Below are 17003 nucleotides of genomic sequence, written 5' to 3'. Positions count from 1 at the left end.
TTTTCTCCCGTTCTTCATCGCCTTTAAAAACACTATTAGATTAATTGTCGCCATTTTAGAGTGTTATCAATAAAATTGCAATGTTTTTCGGCTAGGGAGATCGCAAATTTTCTGTCACGTTTCTTTTTGCTGTAATGTGTTCTTGCGTGTTCTAGCGTGCTATCTCACACACTAAGCGTGTTACAGCTAGTGCGCTAATCAAAACAAAACACGATGGTCCGTTGCCATGCAATTTTCTCCCACTCGTGCGGGCTCACAAGGGAGGGAGAAAGTGGGATGTTTCACGCTTGATTCAAGAGGAGCATTGACCAAAACAGAATGGGGATCCGCATTTTGGAATAGTTCTCTCATAGAAATGAAGTTTTCCGTCGAACGTAGTTGGATAAAGTCCGTTAGGAAAGCAAAAAACAAACCAAACTATGGAATGAGAAACATGGACAGCCTTTTGGAAGAGGTGATCAGCAACAAGTTGGAGTTGTGTGGTCCTTTGATCGATTCGTATTTAAAGGATATCGGCAAAGACGTTGTAGCCAAGCTCAACCGGTCAAAGGTAACTGGGTTGGCAACTCCTGTAATTCTTTTCGACACGTTCTTACTCTTGCAAGGGGATATTCCGGGAATGTTGAATCAAGCGACCATGGAGTAAAACATTCCATAGTGTTTACGAAAATGGATTCTCTTGAGAAATTGCTGTCTCCAGCTAGATTTTCGGGAGAAAATTTTATTGCTTACAGGCATTTTAAGAAGGTGCCTTCTAAGACCAGTAAAAAATTGGTCTCCGTATTTAATGGAAGGTCAGTTGTTGCACTTACTGATAAAACGCCATTTATTATGAACTACTCAATGAAGACTGAAAGAGTAACAGTGACATTTTATGTCCAGAGATACACAAAGGATGACTTTCCTGTTGATGTTAGCCTACAGGCGTTAATGAACACCTAAGTTGAGGGCTAGAATAATACTTTCATGGTTAGTTCTAATAAAAACTAAAACAAACAATGATGGACTTGAAAAATGTGATTTATTATTAAGTTTGACTGTGACATGTATACTTGAAGGAAAAGAATTGAGGCGTGTTTTTATCGAGATGGAAGAATTTGTTACATAAAAGGCTTTTTTATAAATTCCAAAACTAAATAATTCTTTGCAAATCAAAGTAACAAGTTATACTCTGTGCACACCAACATGTATTATTGTTTCAAAATGTTCCCTGTTCAACCACATTTAATCTTAAAGATGAAATGTGGTTGAATGGGGAACATTTTGAAACAATAATACATGTTGGTGTGCACAGAGTATAACTTGTTACTTTGATTTGCAAAGAATCATTTAGTTTTGGAATTTATACAAAAGCCTTTTATGTAACAAATTCTTCTATCTGGATAAAAACACGCCTCAATTCTTATAATCTCCAGTTTTGAATACTTTCAAAATAATGTATTTGATTCATTTTACCGACAGTGGTAATGGTAGTTAAATACATTTCTAATCACAAAGATCTCATCCCATACAGTGTTTTGTATATATTGCAAGATTCCAAGAAATGAGCCATTTTAAAGTTATCATTAACATGTTTTAGTACTGGAGTCAACGTTGTGTAAGAAAGTAATGTTTGCCATTGCCCCTGTTGCCGACTTTCAGGGATCTAGCCAGGTTTGGACAAAAATTTGTAGATAAACCTCCAGTACAATCACTGTGTTACCCTGGCTAGCTCCCCTATATGTCGTTGCCCACCTTCCACGAACAAGGATGGCAGGGGTTGGACTTTGGGAGAGAAAAAATTTTTTCCACCAGTTTGCCTGTTTAGTAGTTTACATAGTAAACTTGTAATAAATAATGACAACTTGTCATAAATACTCTGTCTGTAATTCCATTGACAATAAATATTTTCATGAAATACAATAATAGTTTCTATAAATAAATAAATAAATTACATTTCAAGTACTTTCTCAGATCCTAGGGCCTTTATTAATCTCTGCTCACCACCTCCACCTTTTTTCCCCAAGGGTGGCAAATTTTATTTATTCTCTCTGAATAATCTGATTCAGTGACAGTGTCAAGCATCGAGCTAAAATATGTCAAGAAAGCTGTCTTCATTTACACAGTAGACATATGTCAGAAATAAGTTTTAGACTACAACAATTTCAAGGATGTAAACTAAACAATAAAAAAAAAAAAAGAGAAAAATACTTTGTACTTGCCACTTAAGGGAAACTGGCAATATGAAAAACCTTCATGATACTTTTGACCCTACTACAATCTAGAGCTCTGCCATTTCCAAGTTTGTAGGTATAAGGCTGATTTCATTCCTTTGCTCCTTTGTTTTGAAGAAGACTGTACATGTATTTGTACCTACCCTAGACTTACAACCAGTATTGTGCATAAAATATAACACATCTGTTTTGGATTTTGCTAATGTTTCTTTGCAAAGGAATAAAAGCCATATACCCACAAGGGGTTTATGATTCATTTTCTGAGTTCAGTAGCTCATAGCCACTTTAAGAGTGAAAAAGGTTAAGCAGACTTTTTGTATGGACATAGGGACTGTAATATTTACTTTTCACCTGCCAAACATCCTTCCAGTCTTCTTGAAAGTATGCTTTTATTCCCTGTGGTGCTTAATCCCCTCTTCCTCAATTCTTCTTTTAGCTCCGCAACAGACAGATCCTTTGCATGCAGGTGTTGTGAGCTTTGTATCCCTTTGGTGTGAATAACTTTGTAATGTGTATCACAAGATTGCTTGTCTGCAAATCTCTCACCACACAAAGGGCAGACAACAGGTTTTAGGGACTCAAGTGCCATCTGTACATGTTCTTGTTTGGCAGCACACTCCAAAACTATGGTACATTCCTCACAAAATGTGCATAGTTGTTCTTCAGGATCAGACTTTTCTCTTCCACACTGGCAAAAGTTAGGCTTACTAACCTGAGGGGACATCCTTGATTCATAGTGAGATATGTACATAGATGGCATGGGATGATGCTCAGGTAAGTAAAATGCCCTAACATACATGTAGTTGCTATTGGGGATCTATTCCCACTACAACCACTGATGGATGGCTATATATTTAGAGATATTGATTATAGTGAGTATGGAGTGCTTGCTCCAAATGTATGGAAAGAACTTTTCAAGATGTTTGAACTCAAACAAATAATGAAACAAAGAGAAAGTAAACACTTTACTAAATTGTTGAATAGATTGAGAGAAGGAAATCACTCAAAAGATATCCAGAAATTAAAACAAAGAGTTGTTAGTGTGAGAGTATCCCAAAGATGCCCCTCGTGTGTTCATTCAAAATGCAAAAGTGTATAACTTTAATGCTAGAGTACACAATGCTCTTCCAGGTACTAAATACTCCATTAAAGCACATGATAGTGTTATAGGTGCTGATTCAGAGGAACTGAGAAATAAAGTACTCAATCAAATACCTGATGATCCAAGAAAAACAAAACAACTGTTTTCAGTGCTACAATTAGCAGTAGGTGAAAGAACAGAAATATCTCTTAATACCAGAACTGATGATGGTATGACTAATGGTGCTGGTAATGTAGTAAAATTGATAAAAATACAGCAAAGTGACAAACCATCTGGTGTTATGTGGGTGCAGTTTGATCATCCTGATGTTGCTCAAAAAACAAGACATAATAATAGGCAATTGTATACAAATGCTATCCAGCCAACATGGACACCAATTACACCAATCACAACACAGTTTGCTGTTGGTAGAACAAGATCTGTTCAGGTCCACGCCGAGCTCCCGCGCCCGCGATTTCGGTCATGTCAAATGTGCAGCGTAAAAATTCAAGATGGCGGCCCAAATGAATGGCGGCTTATTCAAATTTATGCTAAGGTATTCCAACTTTCAAACGGAATTGTGGGAAATAAAGACCACGTGGATGAGGTTAAAGAAGATGGCCGGTTTCATGGGACGGTAAGCTTTGTTTTGAGCCTATTTTTAAGGTTTTTGCACACTGTTGAGATTAATTATTTGGAGTTTTGCCCTGTATAGCACCTTTGTCATCAGTGAGCAGATTTCTGCCGTCTTTTGTAGATATATCGCTGAAAGAGTGAGCTATTGCCAATCTAAAATCATAGGTTCCTGGAAGAAACCTTGTAGTTTTTGTCGCTGCTGAATTTGTATGGGATTGGTTTACTGTGGCGATGAAAAATTGTACCGCGTGTATAGTTGTTGTTGTTTTAGATTGGTCTGGAGACTTGTCATTGCACGGGTGGCGAATCTTCAGGTTCGTCGTTCACTATCCGTTTTAATCTTCTCCATCCTCAACCATCCTTGTCCCCTTTCTATTCATCATTACCTCTTTGATATTTTTCTACCTTAGATAACTATTATTTTGAGGTTTCCTTTAGTTTGACAGTAATTTTGTACGTCCAAATGAATATGACTTAAAATATCGAGCAACACAGCTCAAAGGTTTGCTTGGAGACTTATTCATGAATTTCAATGCATTGAAAAAGATCATTAATTTTAGTAAGAAATGGCACCGTGAAATTTTCATTGAAATTCTTTCCCTCTGACATGAAATTTTTAGCATCATACCCTAGATTTTTTTGGTTTTGAACTCTTTTCCTCAATGAAATTAAGAACTTTTGTTCTCTTTGTCAATTCTGCAGGAGACATCACTGGGCAAGCTTTTCTTTCAGCTCATTTACATCTGCAGTTGCCTCTAGAATCTTTGAGGAAGCCTATGGGTGTCATAGAAACTCGGCAAGGATGTAAAGATGTGTTGCTATTTCTGGTCATATCTGCGACGTGGTTGAGATGGCACGAAAAGGAAGAATAAAGCGGGTGAAAAACACAAGAACTAAAAATAAAAAAAGATTTCCGATTGGGGAGTATAAATATGCCATGAAAAATGTAAAAGCAAATTATTTGTTAGAGTGCATGTCCTTGCAAATGGAAAAAGACAAGTTGGATACTGTGATAGTTGAGGTTGGTTGCTTTAGGTGGATATGTTGTAGTTAAATGTTATCCTTGGTTGTTCAATGATTGTTTTCTTTTGTTAGGCCATCCCCTTGTTTTCTTGTTTCTCTATTAAGTGCCGTCCGACTGCATTTTCCAAAAAAAAAAAGGTAACCATAGGATTTTCAGTGGTTGATGACGTCTTGTTGTTTTCCTGGCTCCACAGCTATGATGCTGGGGTACCAGGCCTCCAATTCCTAGACTGCTAATGATTTTTTTTAGGTTGTTTTTTTTCAATCCGACTGACCGACCCAATATCAGGAAACGCATTCGATGCTAAACGGAAAAAAAAGGCATGGTCTTATTGCGTTTGGTTATGTATGATAATGAGTACAGAACAAAGGAAAGAAAAATTGAACAAGGGTAAAATTGAATAGCACGACGTATACAATGTACAATATAAGACATTTTAAGGTTGTCATCTGCTATTTAAGCACTTACCAATTTATACATTACCTTGATAAAATTATTTCAAGAAGTATTGTCTTGTATAGTAGGTAGTTGCTACTTATTCATGATTGAATTATTGCTTGTAATTTTAGAAGGGGATACTTTTTTCAGGAAAGTCATTAAATTTTTTTCTTCAGAAAAGAGCAGTTAGCAATGCCCTAGAGAGGGAAAGGAAGCAGTTGAAGTCTCTCACAACCAAGGTAACATTGCACCAGAAATTGATTTAGAACATATTGTGAGTTTTCCATTAGTCATGGGACTGCCATCAACCAGTTTGCCAATTTTGAATATTCAACATTTAGTTATCCAGTTGGAACATCATTTTCTAAACTGTGGTGATACCTTATCAGAGTTTGTTGAAAAGGTTCCTTATGATTGAGAAGTTATAGTCTTGGAATAGCAACTGGTGCATTCTAATACACAGGTGATGAGAGTTAAAAGGAAACAAGCAGTTGCAAGAACCTTCCTGACTTCCCACAATTTCCAACACAATAGGAAGCAGTTGACCCCAGAGATAACAAGTTAGAGAGATAGTATACTGAAATAGATGTTGTGTTCCAATTTTATCCTTGGTTTAAATTATTTTCTCCCTTTGTTGCTCAAGCGAGTGCAGCGAGCGAGAGCAACACTAATCTTGCAATGCATCCCGGGGCTATCGCGCAATGAATCTAGGGATTGGTTGCCTGAGTTCGCCCGGATTTGTGTAGTGGCGGATTTTCCTCAGGATTTTCCTGTTGTTTTCAGTCAGTATCATTACGAATCGAATTAGATATATTATTGAAAGTCGTCAGAGCTTTCAAACTGTGTTGTTCTCTGGTTTGAGAAACATTTTGCTTCAGATTCTTCGCATTGTCGGTTGAGTTTGGAACGAAGGCAGTCACATGTTATGTCAATGGCTACCATCACCATCGACTACTACAAGGCGTTTGGTCTTACAAAAATTAATCTCCCCTCTTTGGGGCTGCTTGCATTGATCAGGTCTCCTTCTACTCAAGCATTTGCCTTCTCATTGAGAACGACTAGTTTTAAGCTAATTATCATACATTACCATACCCAAAAACAAAGGGAGAAAAATTTTAAACCAAGGATAAAATTGAACTGCAACATAGACATATATATATTTTTATTTATTGTTAGATAGATAGGTATCAATAAGAATATATCAGGTAATCTGTAGCTAAAGCCTTTTGACTGTTTCATTAGTCAGTTTTGTGCAAGTTACATAATCAGACAGTATAATTTGTCCAGACACAACTGTTGAGTGGTTTAATGCAGGCATTAGTTAATAACATCTTGTTTCTCTTTAAGGAAAGAGAAAAACAATCAAGAGGCAACGTGAACCATCTCAACTGTGTGATGCAAATTCAGAGAGATTTAAAGTTCCCAAGAGTGAAATTTCAGGCAGGCGGAGAAGGAATGAAACCCTAGAGAGTTGTAAACAAATTCATGGAGGAACATCAGATAACATAAAGCCTGCCTTAGATGGCATGTGGTTAACTGTGGTGAAAAAATCTAAACCCAAACAACTTCTTAAGTATGTGTCAAACTCTACAAAAGTTGTAAATAAAGTTATAGGGGCAGTTGTTAAAAATTTTGTTGGCAACTTTGAATGTAGTGATGTAAACAGCATGCGAAGTGTGAAAGTACTGTACAGTAATGGCTTAATGAGTAAGGAAAAGTACAAAGCAGTCAGGTCCAATTTGTCCATGTCTACTAGCATTACTAGCAAACAAAGAACAGCATTTCAACTATTGAAGGGTGTGAGAATCCCAAAGCTTTTGACTTATGATAAGTTAAAGCAATATGTTAATCACGCTTGGAATGCATCTACAGTCCATGATTTTTCTGAGTTGTATGAGGATTTAGATGAAAGCCAACAGGTTAATGGTGCATATAGAGAGCTCACTGATACTTTGCTTGAATTGGCAGACCTCTTCATTTCAATTGATGAAACATTAGGTGAAAAGTCACACATTTTATATTTCAATAATGACAAATATCACTTTCATGTTGCATGTGGGGCTGACGGTGCACCTTTTGGAAAAGATGATGAGGCTACGGCCTGGTTGATATCTTTTCTCAACAGTGGAAGTCATATTACAAGTGAAAAAGAAAATTTTCTGTTGGCTGGAGCCAATTGCTCTGAAAATCACATTGTTATGCAAAGGTTTGCCAGGAGACTTGTTCATGAATTTCAATCAATTGAAAAAAAGACCTTTTTAGTACGAAATTGCACAGTGAAATTTTCATTAAAATTGTTTCCCTCTGACATGAAATTTTTAGCATCGTACTCTGGGGAGCTTAGTAATGCCGCTTACTACTTTTCTTCTTTTGGGGATGTAAATGACAGTAACAAGCACATCACAAATGGGTCTCTTGGGCCAAAGCCTGAAAATACATGGCACCCATGGGTTTTCTCAGAGAGACTAGTGGTAGCTGCAGCTGTAAATGAGCTGAAAGAAAAGCTTGCCAAGTCGTCTCTTGCAGAATCAACGAAAAGAACAAAAGTTCTTAATTTCATTAAGGAAAAGAGTTCAAGGCAAGAACATGAACCTTTAATTGGCCCATTTGTTGATGCTGGATTTGCAGAGCCCCTTCACAATGCAAATAATGCATGGCAGTTTGTCCACAATACCATCTTGTCTATGAGTGTTGATAAATCTAACATTCCTTCTTCATGCAAAGATATTACTGATGTTCCTGAGAATTCTTGTTTTGCAAAGTATCTTTTTGCACTTAAAACAGAGGTAAGGGCAGGAAGGCTACTGAAAAAAGTGAAAAAGTGGTTTAACAGTGGCCGAAAAGGGAGTTTTGACTACAGATTCACAGGTAAAGAAACTAAGAAACTTTGTCACAAGTTTATGTACCTTGTTGCTGCTTTAGAGGGTGAGGGGGATCCACCTGAAACCCAAGTGAGGCTTTCTGCAATTGCCCATTGTGCTTTACAACTGAGAGGTGCAGTGTCACTATTTTCGAGGGTAAATATAGAAGATCGAGATTTGATTGAACTAGAAAACCATTGTCTTAGATTCTTTAATGTAGTTTCCACCCTGCTTCATCATGTGAGCCCTACTGTCTGGACAATAGGTTATGCTGTCCCATATCACACTAGAATTTTATTTAACAAGTATAAAATGGGTTTGGGTGTGAACAGCATGCAAGGTCGGGAGGCCAAACACGTAAGGTTACAGCAGTATGCAAAGCATGCTAGTCTTTCGTCAAGATGGGAAGTTGTTCTCAAACATGACTTTGTTTCCAATATTTGGCTTAGAAGGGCTGACCCACATCACTTTGGGTATGCAAAGTGTACCAACCAGTATATCCCATCATATATCAACACTGACAGCTTTTGCTTTTGTGGGTATCCAAAGGACCCCAATGCAGAGAAGTGCAAGTTTTGCTCCTCTCTTATCTACAAAGAAATTGTCAAAACAGCAGATTTAGGAGAGTTGTCTAAAGGTTTACAAGCTCTTTTAGTGTTTCAGCAGTAGTACCTATATGAACATTGTACAAGAGTACAGCAACAGGGGAAACCTCTGCTACGACTAGATTTGTAGTGCTATTGTGCAAAAGTGCGAATCAGGGGGGGGGGGGGTGGTGTTAATTTTAACCATTGCAAAACATACTTCCACTGCAAAATCAGGTTCTGGAAATGTGGTCTACAGTTAATGGTGTGAAAAGGGTCTAAGGCACAAGACTTGAAATGATATGAATACTGGTGCGAGTCTCAGTTTGCCCTAATGTTTCCAGACTTGAAGGTAGTACTTTTCTTACTAAGTTGGTACTTGTAGCAACATTTTACCTGTTTTATAGTGGTTGCTGAATTAAGTGCAGCTTCACCATAACAAATGATTTATTTTGATTCAACAATGTTATATAACAACTTTCACTCTGTTTTTCACATGATAGGATTGTGAACATTTGTTACTAATAAATCTTGTGACATGTTACAAAGATGTGTGAAACTTGATTGTTTTTCAAATCAACAACATATAATCTCAAATACCTGTGTTTTCATATGTAGCTCCTGTTATCAATGCACATGCAGACAAACAACTATAGTCAAGAGAGCTGCCCTTGATTTGACACTTTACTACGGGCATTTGAAAATAACAGGCAACACCGCTGACCATATACATACACCTCCCATAGGTCATTCACCTAAACTGTGATAATTTGCAATATGTCTAATGCATATACATAACATATATAACAAGTTTATAACAACATACCATCCATCCAGGCCACCCTCAGAGAACACTCCAGTATCTCCTTAATATGAATAGGGGTATTAAATACTTTCCAGAAAACAAGGGATCAGAGTTGACAAATTTTGAAACTTTTGCTACTGTCTCCCTAATTCAGGTTTGACTATACAGTCAATGTAAGTTCCATAAACATATAATAAAATATCAACATAATTTGCATAGATTGCCTACAGAGTAAACTGTGGGACACCCAATCTGTTGTAATGCCCATATCTTGCTGTGAACCTCATAATCTCTAAATTTTTCGAATAATGCCATATGGCAGGGTGACCTTGGTTAATGATTACCATGCTGTAAGAATCATCCTTTTCTATTTTACACATGATTTCAGTTACTAAAAGGGCATTTTTTGTACTTGTTGGCAAATTCCAGCAGGAAGTCCCTCAAAGAAGCTCCAACGTGGAACTGAATTTCTTCCACGTGTTTACTATTTTTCACCAACAATCCTCCGCCCTCCTTTCGAAGCGCAGCAGCCTTGAAACACGCAAAAACTTCTAATGGCACGTGTCGCTGAAATTTTACTGTCCAAGGAGATGAACCATTGGGTCTTGGTCTTAGTCTCCGTAAAATTGCTTTATTCCAGTGCACCACTGATCTTGATAACATTCGCGAAGGCTGTGCGAGATGATACTTGTAAGCATTTTCGGGTTGAAAAGTGTGTTTTTTAACGATTGCCCTAGTCAGCTGCATTAGTTCATCACCAATCTTTACATTCATCTCCTTCTCAGAACGTCGAGATGTTCTAATAATCTCTTCTACCACACTGTGAACTTTGACAACATAAGACGCCATTTTGAAATTTACCAGACTCTTTGAGCGTTGAACCGCTGAAATTTATATCGCAGACAAAACTGCCGAAATGATCAGAAATAGCAACACACTAGCTCGGCGTGTCATAAGAAAACAGTTTCCACTGAGACCAGCTGCTCCTAAAACTATACATACATCAGAAGAGGACACTGAATCTGGAATAGTAGTTAATCTTGAGACTAGAAGAGCAATTCCCCACATACATTAAGTGGGATTAAGCCGAGTGACAACAATAGATGGTCATATCACCGACTTATGTGAAGATAAAATAGCTGTCAGTAGCGATGTGCAAAAAGAGATGCATCGATTGAGAACTGAAGGACAGCTACCTGACTTTCAATAAAATCTTTGTATGAAGTACCAAACAATACTATCACAATTTGTTTTCTCAACACATGATCCTTACACAAGAACATTAAAGATGTATGTTCAAATATAAACTATTCAACTACTGATGTTGAACTTTTTTCAGAAAATAGATTTTCGCACCTTGATGATGCTAACTTATATAGTTTAACAAATGATGGCCAGCACAGTTTATTCAGAAATGATGCTCAACCGAGAAATCCATGTAATATACGACCCTTTGGAGGCACAGATCTTTATACTCATCTCGACTACTACCCAGGGTATCCATATTGTGCTAACAGAAATGGTGTGGAAATAACAATTCTGCGATGTATGGTCACTCCTCATATAACCATTGTAGGAAGCTATAGGTCACCTGCAGTATCAGTAGAACAATTATGTACTGTCCTGAAGCATACCCTAGAATCACTACAAACTCAAATTTACTTATTTATTGGTGACTTTAACGTCAATTACTTCAACAAAGCTCAGTGTTCATCACTTAGCAACTTACTCATATGAGACAATGGTTATTGGCAACTTATTTCTTGTAGTACCACAGATAGTAACACCTCTATTGATCATATAAACACTAACTTACCAAAATCACAAGCAATTTTTCAAGTTCTATAAACCTACTTTTCACACCACAAAGCTGTCTGCGCTTTATTAAACTGCTATTGATACAAACATGCCCCATTCACATCATGATAAACCTTTGACAAATTTTAATTGAAATTAAGGGCACATATGGTAGCAGTTAGAGGTAAAACAGGTGTAAAAAATAGAGATTTGCAATACAACCCCAGAGAAAGGTTACTAACTCGCTCAGAGTTTCTCTGGTACAGATGATGAACAAATCGAAATTACAAAAGCAGCAAAAGATAACACCAACCACAGCTCCTTTTGAGTATGATGAGTCTCTTGTTTTTAAACTCCATTCCATCACTGAATGTTTAAATGCCAACATCTATAAAACTGTAGATGTTAAAGTCAAAGTAATAACAAAATCACAAAACTAACGGCAAATTATACGTAATGAAAGAAAGTTGTACAAAGCAAGCCTGATCATAGCTAATGAAACTAACTCAGTAAAACTCATAGTATGGGAAAGGTTGATGGACAAATTAAATGCAGGAGATAGTTACCATTTAAAGAATCTCACTGTACGCATTTTTGGTGATGGAAAAACCTCTCACTTCAAATGAGAACACAGCTGTGGAAAGCATTGAACAAATACGGCATGTTAACCTTGATGCCGAAGATATTCAAGACAACATCTGCACGGGCATATGCATTGGTGTCATAGTCTCCAAGAAGGATTCCTGTTTCATTTGTAATCATACTATAGAAGAACTTCCTGAAAAGGGGGACTGCTACAACTGTGCAAATTGCCGCAACACCTTACTGAAAACAACAAAGAACACCAAACTAATGTGTACCTTAACAATGCAAATGGAAGATAACAAGGTTACTACATTCACTTGCTTCAATGATGCTGTAAAAAGCTTCCTAACAACCATTAATAAAGGTGATCATGATGTAGCACAGATCAGCCCAGAAATTCTAAATGGTCTTTTCCTAACACAGCCACAAAAGTGGTTGATAAATTCCTTTTGTAATATGTAACTTCAATCATGACAATAAGTCTTAAACATTGACAATTACAGTTATTAGTCTGTACCCGAGCTGATATATTCACAGTAGCAGTTACACAATAATATTTGTATCTTTAAGTTAAGATGTTTATATTCTTAGATTATATGTATATATGGATTTTTAATATATTTACGGTATATTGTGAGCACACTCAAACTGTGAACACCTAGGACTTTTCGGGCTTTTTTTTTGTGATTGCCCAAACAAAAACTCGCCATTTTGAGAATAGGTTCTGTGTTTTTATACCATTATCCAATCACATAAAAAGTACCAGGCCTCAATTTGAAGTCAGCCCCTGATTGGCTTCCATAAAAAGGTGTAGAGAAAAAATCCGGATCATTATCACCTTCTGCGCAAAGTCGCCTACGAGAATTTAACTAAATAATTATATCAAAAGTGGCCTATGTAACTCTCTTGTCGAAAAAATACATAATCTACATATGGCAGATAAAGAAATGAATGAAGTGGCATTTACCATAAGCTCTTTAAGAATTTTAAAGGTCTCAAAAGTTGAGCATTTTAGTGACTTTTAAAGTCGAGCAATATAGCGACCTCGAAAGTCGAACTTTTAGAGACCTTAAAAGTCAAGCTTTTGAGAGACCTTAAAAGTCGAGCTATTTAGAGAGCTTAAAAGTCGAGCATTTTAGAGACCTTAAAAGTCGAGCATTTTAGAGACATTAAAAGTCGAGCATTTTAGTGACCTTAAAAGTCGAGCATTTTACTGACCCCATAAAAGTCGTGGTTTTTAGTGACCTTAAAAGTCGAGCGTATTAGATACCTCAAAAGTGGAGCTTTTTACAGACCTTACAAGTCGAACTTTTAGAGACCTTAACAGTCGAGCTTTTTACAGACCTTAAAAGTCGAGCTTTTTTGGGGCCATTAAATGTCGAGTTTTTTAAAGACCTTAAAAGTCGAGCGTTTTAGAGACGTTACAAATCGAGCTTTTAGTGACCTTAAAAGTCGAGCATTTTACTGACCCCATAAAAGTCGTGGTTTTTAGAAACCTTTAAAGTCGAGCTTTTTAGATACCTTACAAATCGACCTTTTCAGTGACCTTAAAAGTCCACCTTTTCAGAGACCTTAAAAGTAGAGCTTTTAAGCCATTGACTTCTGGGGGTTTGCCATTGACGAGTAAAATCACCTAGCGTTAGACAGAGTAAAATACTCTGGCGTTAGTACGGCCGGTTTAGGCCGGTGAAAGGGTTAAGAGAACTTAGAGTCGACCTTTTTAGAGACCTTACATGCGTTTCTGCACCTTTAGAGGTCGAGCTTTGTAGCGGTCTGAAAAGTCGAGTGTTTCAGTTACCTTAATTAAAGGTCGAGCCTTTTAGACCTTAAAAGTCGGGATTTTATTGGCTTTAAAAGGCAAGCGTTAAAAAGGGAAGCCTCATCGCTTAGAAGCCGAGCTTTGTTGTTGACACACCGTGGGTTAAACTCTTGCCAGACAAACACTCAGCGATGTTTAATGCCTTGAGGATCAAACCTTAAGGATTGAACATCTGCGCACAATGTGACTTTCAACTCCCCTCGGATAAGGAGTATATTAACCTTAGACATCAACATATAACACTTCCACGCATCAGCTGCGGCACTTATCGCCAAGAGAAGGGGACGAACTTCCCGGTGTGGTGGTCTGGCCTTAGTAAAATAAAATTGCCTTCAATCATGGTCTAATACCGTCGGCAAAATAATGTATGCAGAGAATCAGGGTAGATTGGGTAAAACTTTGATACACGGTTATAACTTAACCATGCTGCGTTTTGATTTCTGGATATAGCTCACAAATGGAGTGCATGTGTGTTAAGGAGATTTGAAAGTTTTTCCAGCTGAGGGTGCTTGCTAAAACCAAAAACTCGTGCTGGTTGGAATGAATCACAAAGTAGAATGGTTTTCATTTTTGCATAGGGTCTACAACAGTCATACTTTCGAGGGTAGTTTGAATAATGACCATATAGGCGTCCATTTTTGCTCAAGGCTGTAGGTTTGTTGTATTTGGGTCAAACGATTTGGGAACAGGCGGAAGGGAGATACAAAGGCTGTAGGGAAAAGGGGCATTGTTACCAAATTACATTTGCCTTAGGGGTCGAATATGCTCTCCTTCCTCGCTACATTCTTTCTTAACATTTTAACCTTTACTTTTAATAAACAAAATCTCCTTTCTTAAAAATATTGTTACTATTGGAAATACAACTGTCACTATTTTTACAAGACATTAAATTAAAAGAGCTGAATGCACAAACATTCTCATAAGAAGACTCAAATGAAATTCGATGAGTTGTTTCCAGAATAATGAAGGTTGAAATGTAATTCTTTCTTTCGTATGCTTTTATCAATCGAAGTTAAGGAGTTAAAGTAAGCGCCATAATAGTATTACATTCCAAGTAAAGTGTGTGAAACAATAGATCTGTTTCACAAAAATTCAAACCGTTCTCAATACGTGCATATTAATTACATAAACAGTTGAAAATTAACTAAGGAGTAAAATAATGAGAAAAGCATTATAGTTTTGTTTTAAGTTGGAGAATGATTGTGTCTAAGTCCGTGTCACAGGATTGGTCAGCAGGCTTTACAGTATATGAAGGGAAGGTCGTCATGCTATATCCTAAAAGTGACCTGTGGCAGACAATATGAGAAAAAATGACAAATAAGCAACAATCATTTTTTAGCGTACATTTGGTGCATTTATTTATACTACCTAATTTGCTGCTGAGACATTTGCCTTGTGCTGGGAAAAAAGTCACCTTTTTATAATTTTTTTAAATTTAGTCCATAATTTCATACAGCACCTAAAAATAATTCAAGTTGCTTTACAACCAAACAACAAAATATTCATTTATGTACCTCTATGCCTCACATCTGCATTCAATGTAAGAAATTGTCCAACGTCTTCAATAGAGACAATGAAACTAACAGGATTACTCTACCTTGCTGCCAAGCCAACAAATGTCAACTAGTTATTGGAAGTGGACGGGTACGAATTTATGGGCCCAATTTGACTATTATTATTATTATCATTGTTATTGTTATTGTTATTATTCTTGTTACCATTAGCTTGATCTTTTCCAAAATTATTACGCCTCTTATCGGTGGATAGCGCATTTTTGTAATAATATTTTGAGAACATGTGATACGTTCCAGGGTTATTATTGGCTGAGAAATTTGTGTCTTTTTACCCCTTGACCCATAACAAAAAATATACACAAACACCGTCACTCGTCAAAGTCCATACTGTCGTACCCCACCCCTCGATAACCCATAGATGTCACGCGTGACATGTGTGGGTGAATCTTCGTTGTCGTAGTAACAAGCCCTTGGATCCATTACCCTCGTCTCTATTTTTCCTTTGTCCACCCCCTCAAAAATGTTTTGACCCGACCGCATGGACTGGGTGCATTGTTTTTTGGTGCATTTACGCCTTCGTTCATTTGGTATGTTATGCTATGCACAGCTGGGCATACCTGCCCTCATCGTTCACAATAAACCACGGATCATTAACGTTCCACTATCGGTCGCTCAGGAAATATTGGGTCAACTATTTTGATCCATCATCATAATGTCTCTTAGTTTTTCAATTTCCCCTAAGTAACGATTCACACAAATTGTCCTAGAATAATAGCGAGAAGAATTTCCAAAGGTCAATTCTCGAGCGTACGACTCATTGGATCGTTCGATGAATAAAACACACACTTTATTTCAAAGTTTAAACTTAATCGTCACAGTTTCAAGGTGCTAGTCCTGCTCGCATTCTTTTACTTATTGGGCTTAATGCCTGTGTTGCTACAGTTGGGTCTTCCCAGTCTTCTAACTCTTCTTCTTCATCGCTGCTTTCTTGGAGTTCAATTAACTCTATTGTTGCTTGTCTTTTCATTCTAGGTTTAGGCTTGGGCTTTTGTGTTCCATACCAGTAACTTAAATCATATTCTGTTTTTCGGGGCAAAGGCAGCTGATTGTATACCTCGTTTACATCAACGTTAGGTATTTCAAATCGCTGAGCAACTATTTTGATTAGTTGTTTTGTCATTCTTTCCCTGTCTTGTTTTCTGACATAAAATGCTCCAGGGCTTTTAGTTAGTCTTCGGTAAATCGCTTCAGTGCAATCTACCCCACAGGCATTTGCCATTTGGTTTGGGGTTACATTGGCTGTTATTACAATTAATCCAGAATCTAGGGGCATGCTTCCCCCTTTAACTTCAATCAATCGTGTGTGCTCATTTATAATGGTCTTAAACATTTGCACTTGGTCTCCATTCTGTTCTGCATCTGGGGTTACTGGATCGTCAATTAAAATTATTGGTTGCCAGTCGTATCCATCGAAAAACTTTGATAGCCCGCCCATTTTGGCGTAATAATTAACCCCACAGGCGCGCTTGAACCAGTCGAAGACTAATTTGCACATTGTTGTTTTGCCGCTGCCTGTTGGACCATAAATATATACACAGTCTGTTGCAGTGTATTTTGTTTTGTGTAATTCTAAACATTGTTTAATT

The 17003-nt window shown here is 37.2% G+C and overlaps 1 protein-coding gene and 1 pseudogene across 1 annotated transcript; both read left to right on the top strand.

Moving 5' to 3' along the window:
- Positions 1 to 433: 433 nt before the first annotated feature.
- On the top strand, positions 434 to 11379 carry LOC138002611 (uncharacterized; annotated as a pseudogene).
- LOC138003117 (uncharacterized) lies at positions 3899 to 9385 on the top strand. The gene is made up of 4 exons (XM_068849069.1): positions 3899 to 3931; positions 4633 to 4951; positions 5569 to 5631; positions 6740 to 9385. Exon 4 carries the CDS (start codon positions 6919 to 6921, stop codon positions 8920 to 8922), a length of 2004 nt encoding a protein of 667 aa, XP_068705170.1. The 5' UTR covers positions 3899 to 3931; positions 4633 to 4951; positions 5569 to 5631; positions 6740 to 6918; the 3' UTR covers positions 8923 to 9385.
- Positions 11380 to 17003: the final 5624 nt, after the last annotated feature.

The sequence above is a fragment of the Montipora foliosa genome, chromosome 5 (assembly GCF_036669935.1).
Source record: "Montipora foliosa isolate CH-2021 chromosome 5, ASM3666993v2, whole genome shotgun sequence".
NCBI classification, from domain to species: domain Eukaryota; kingdom Metazoa; phylum Cnidaria; class Anthozoa; order Scleractinia; family Acroporidae; genus Montipora; species Montipora foliosa.
This window is presented reverse-complemented; position numbering and strand designations above follow the sequence as displayed.

What these genes read in the sequence shown, in the direction of transcription:
- LOC138003117 (XM_068849069.1), top strand. Translation starts at nt 6,919, where the DNA reads ATGTGGTTAACTGTGGTGAAAAAATCTAAACCCAAACAACTTCTTAAG.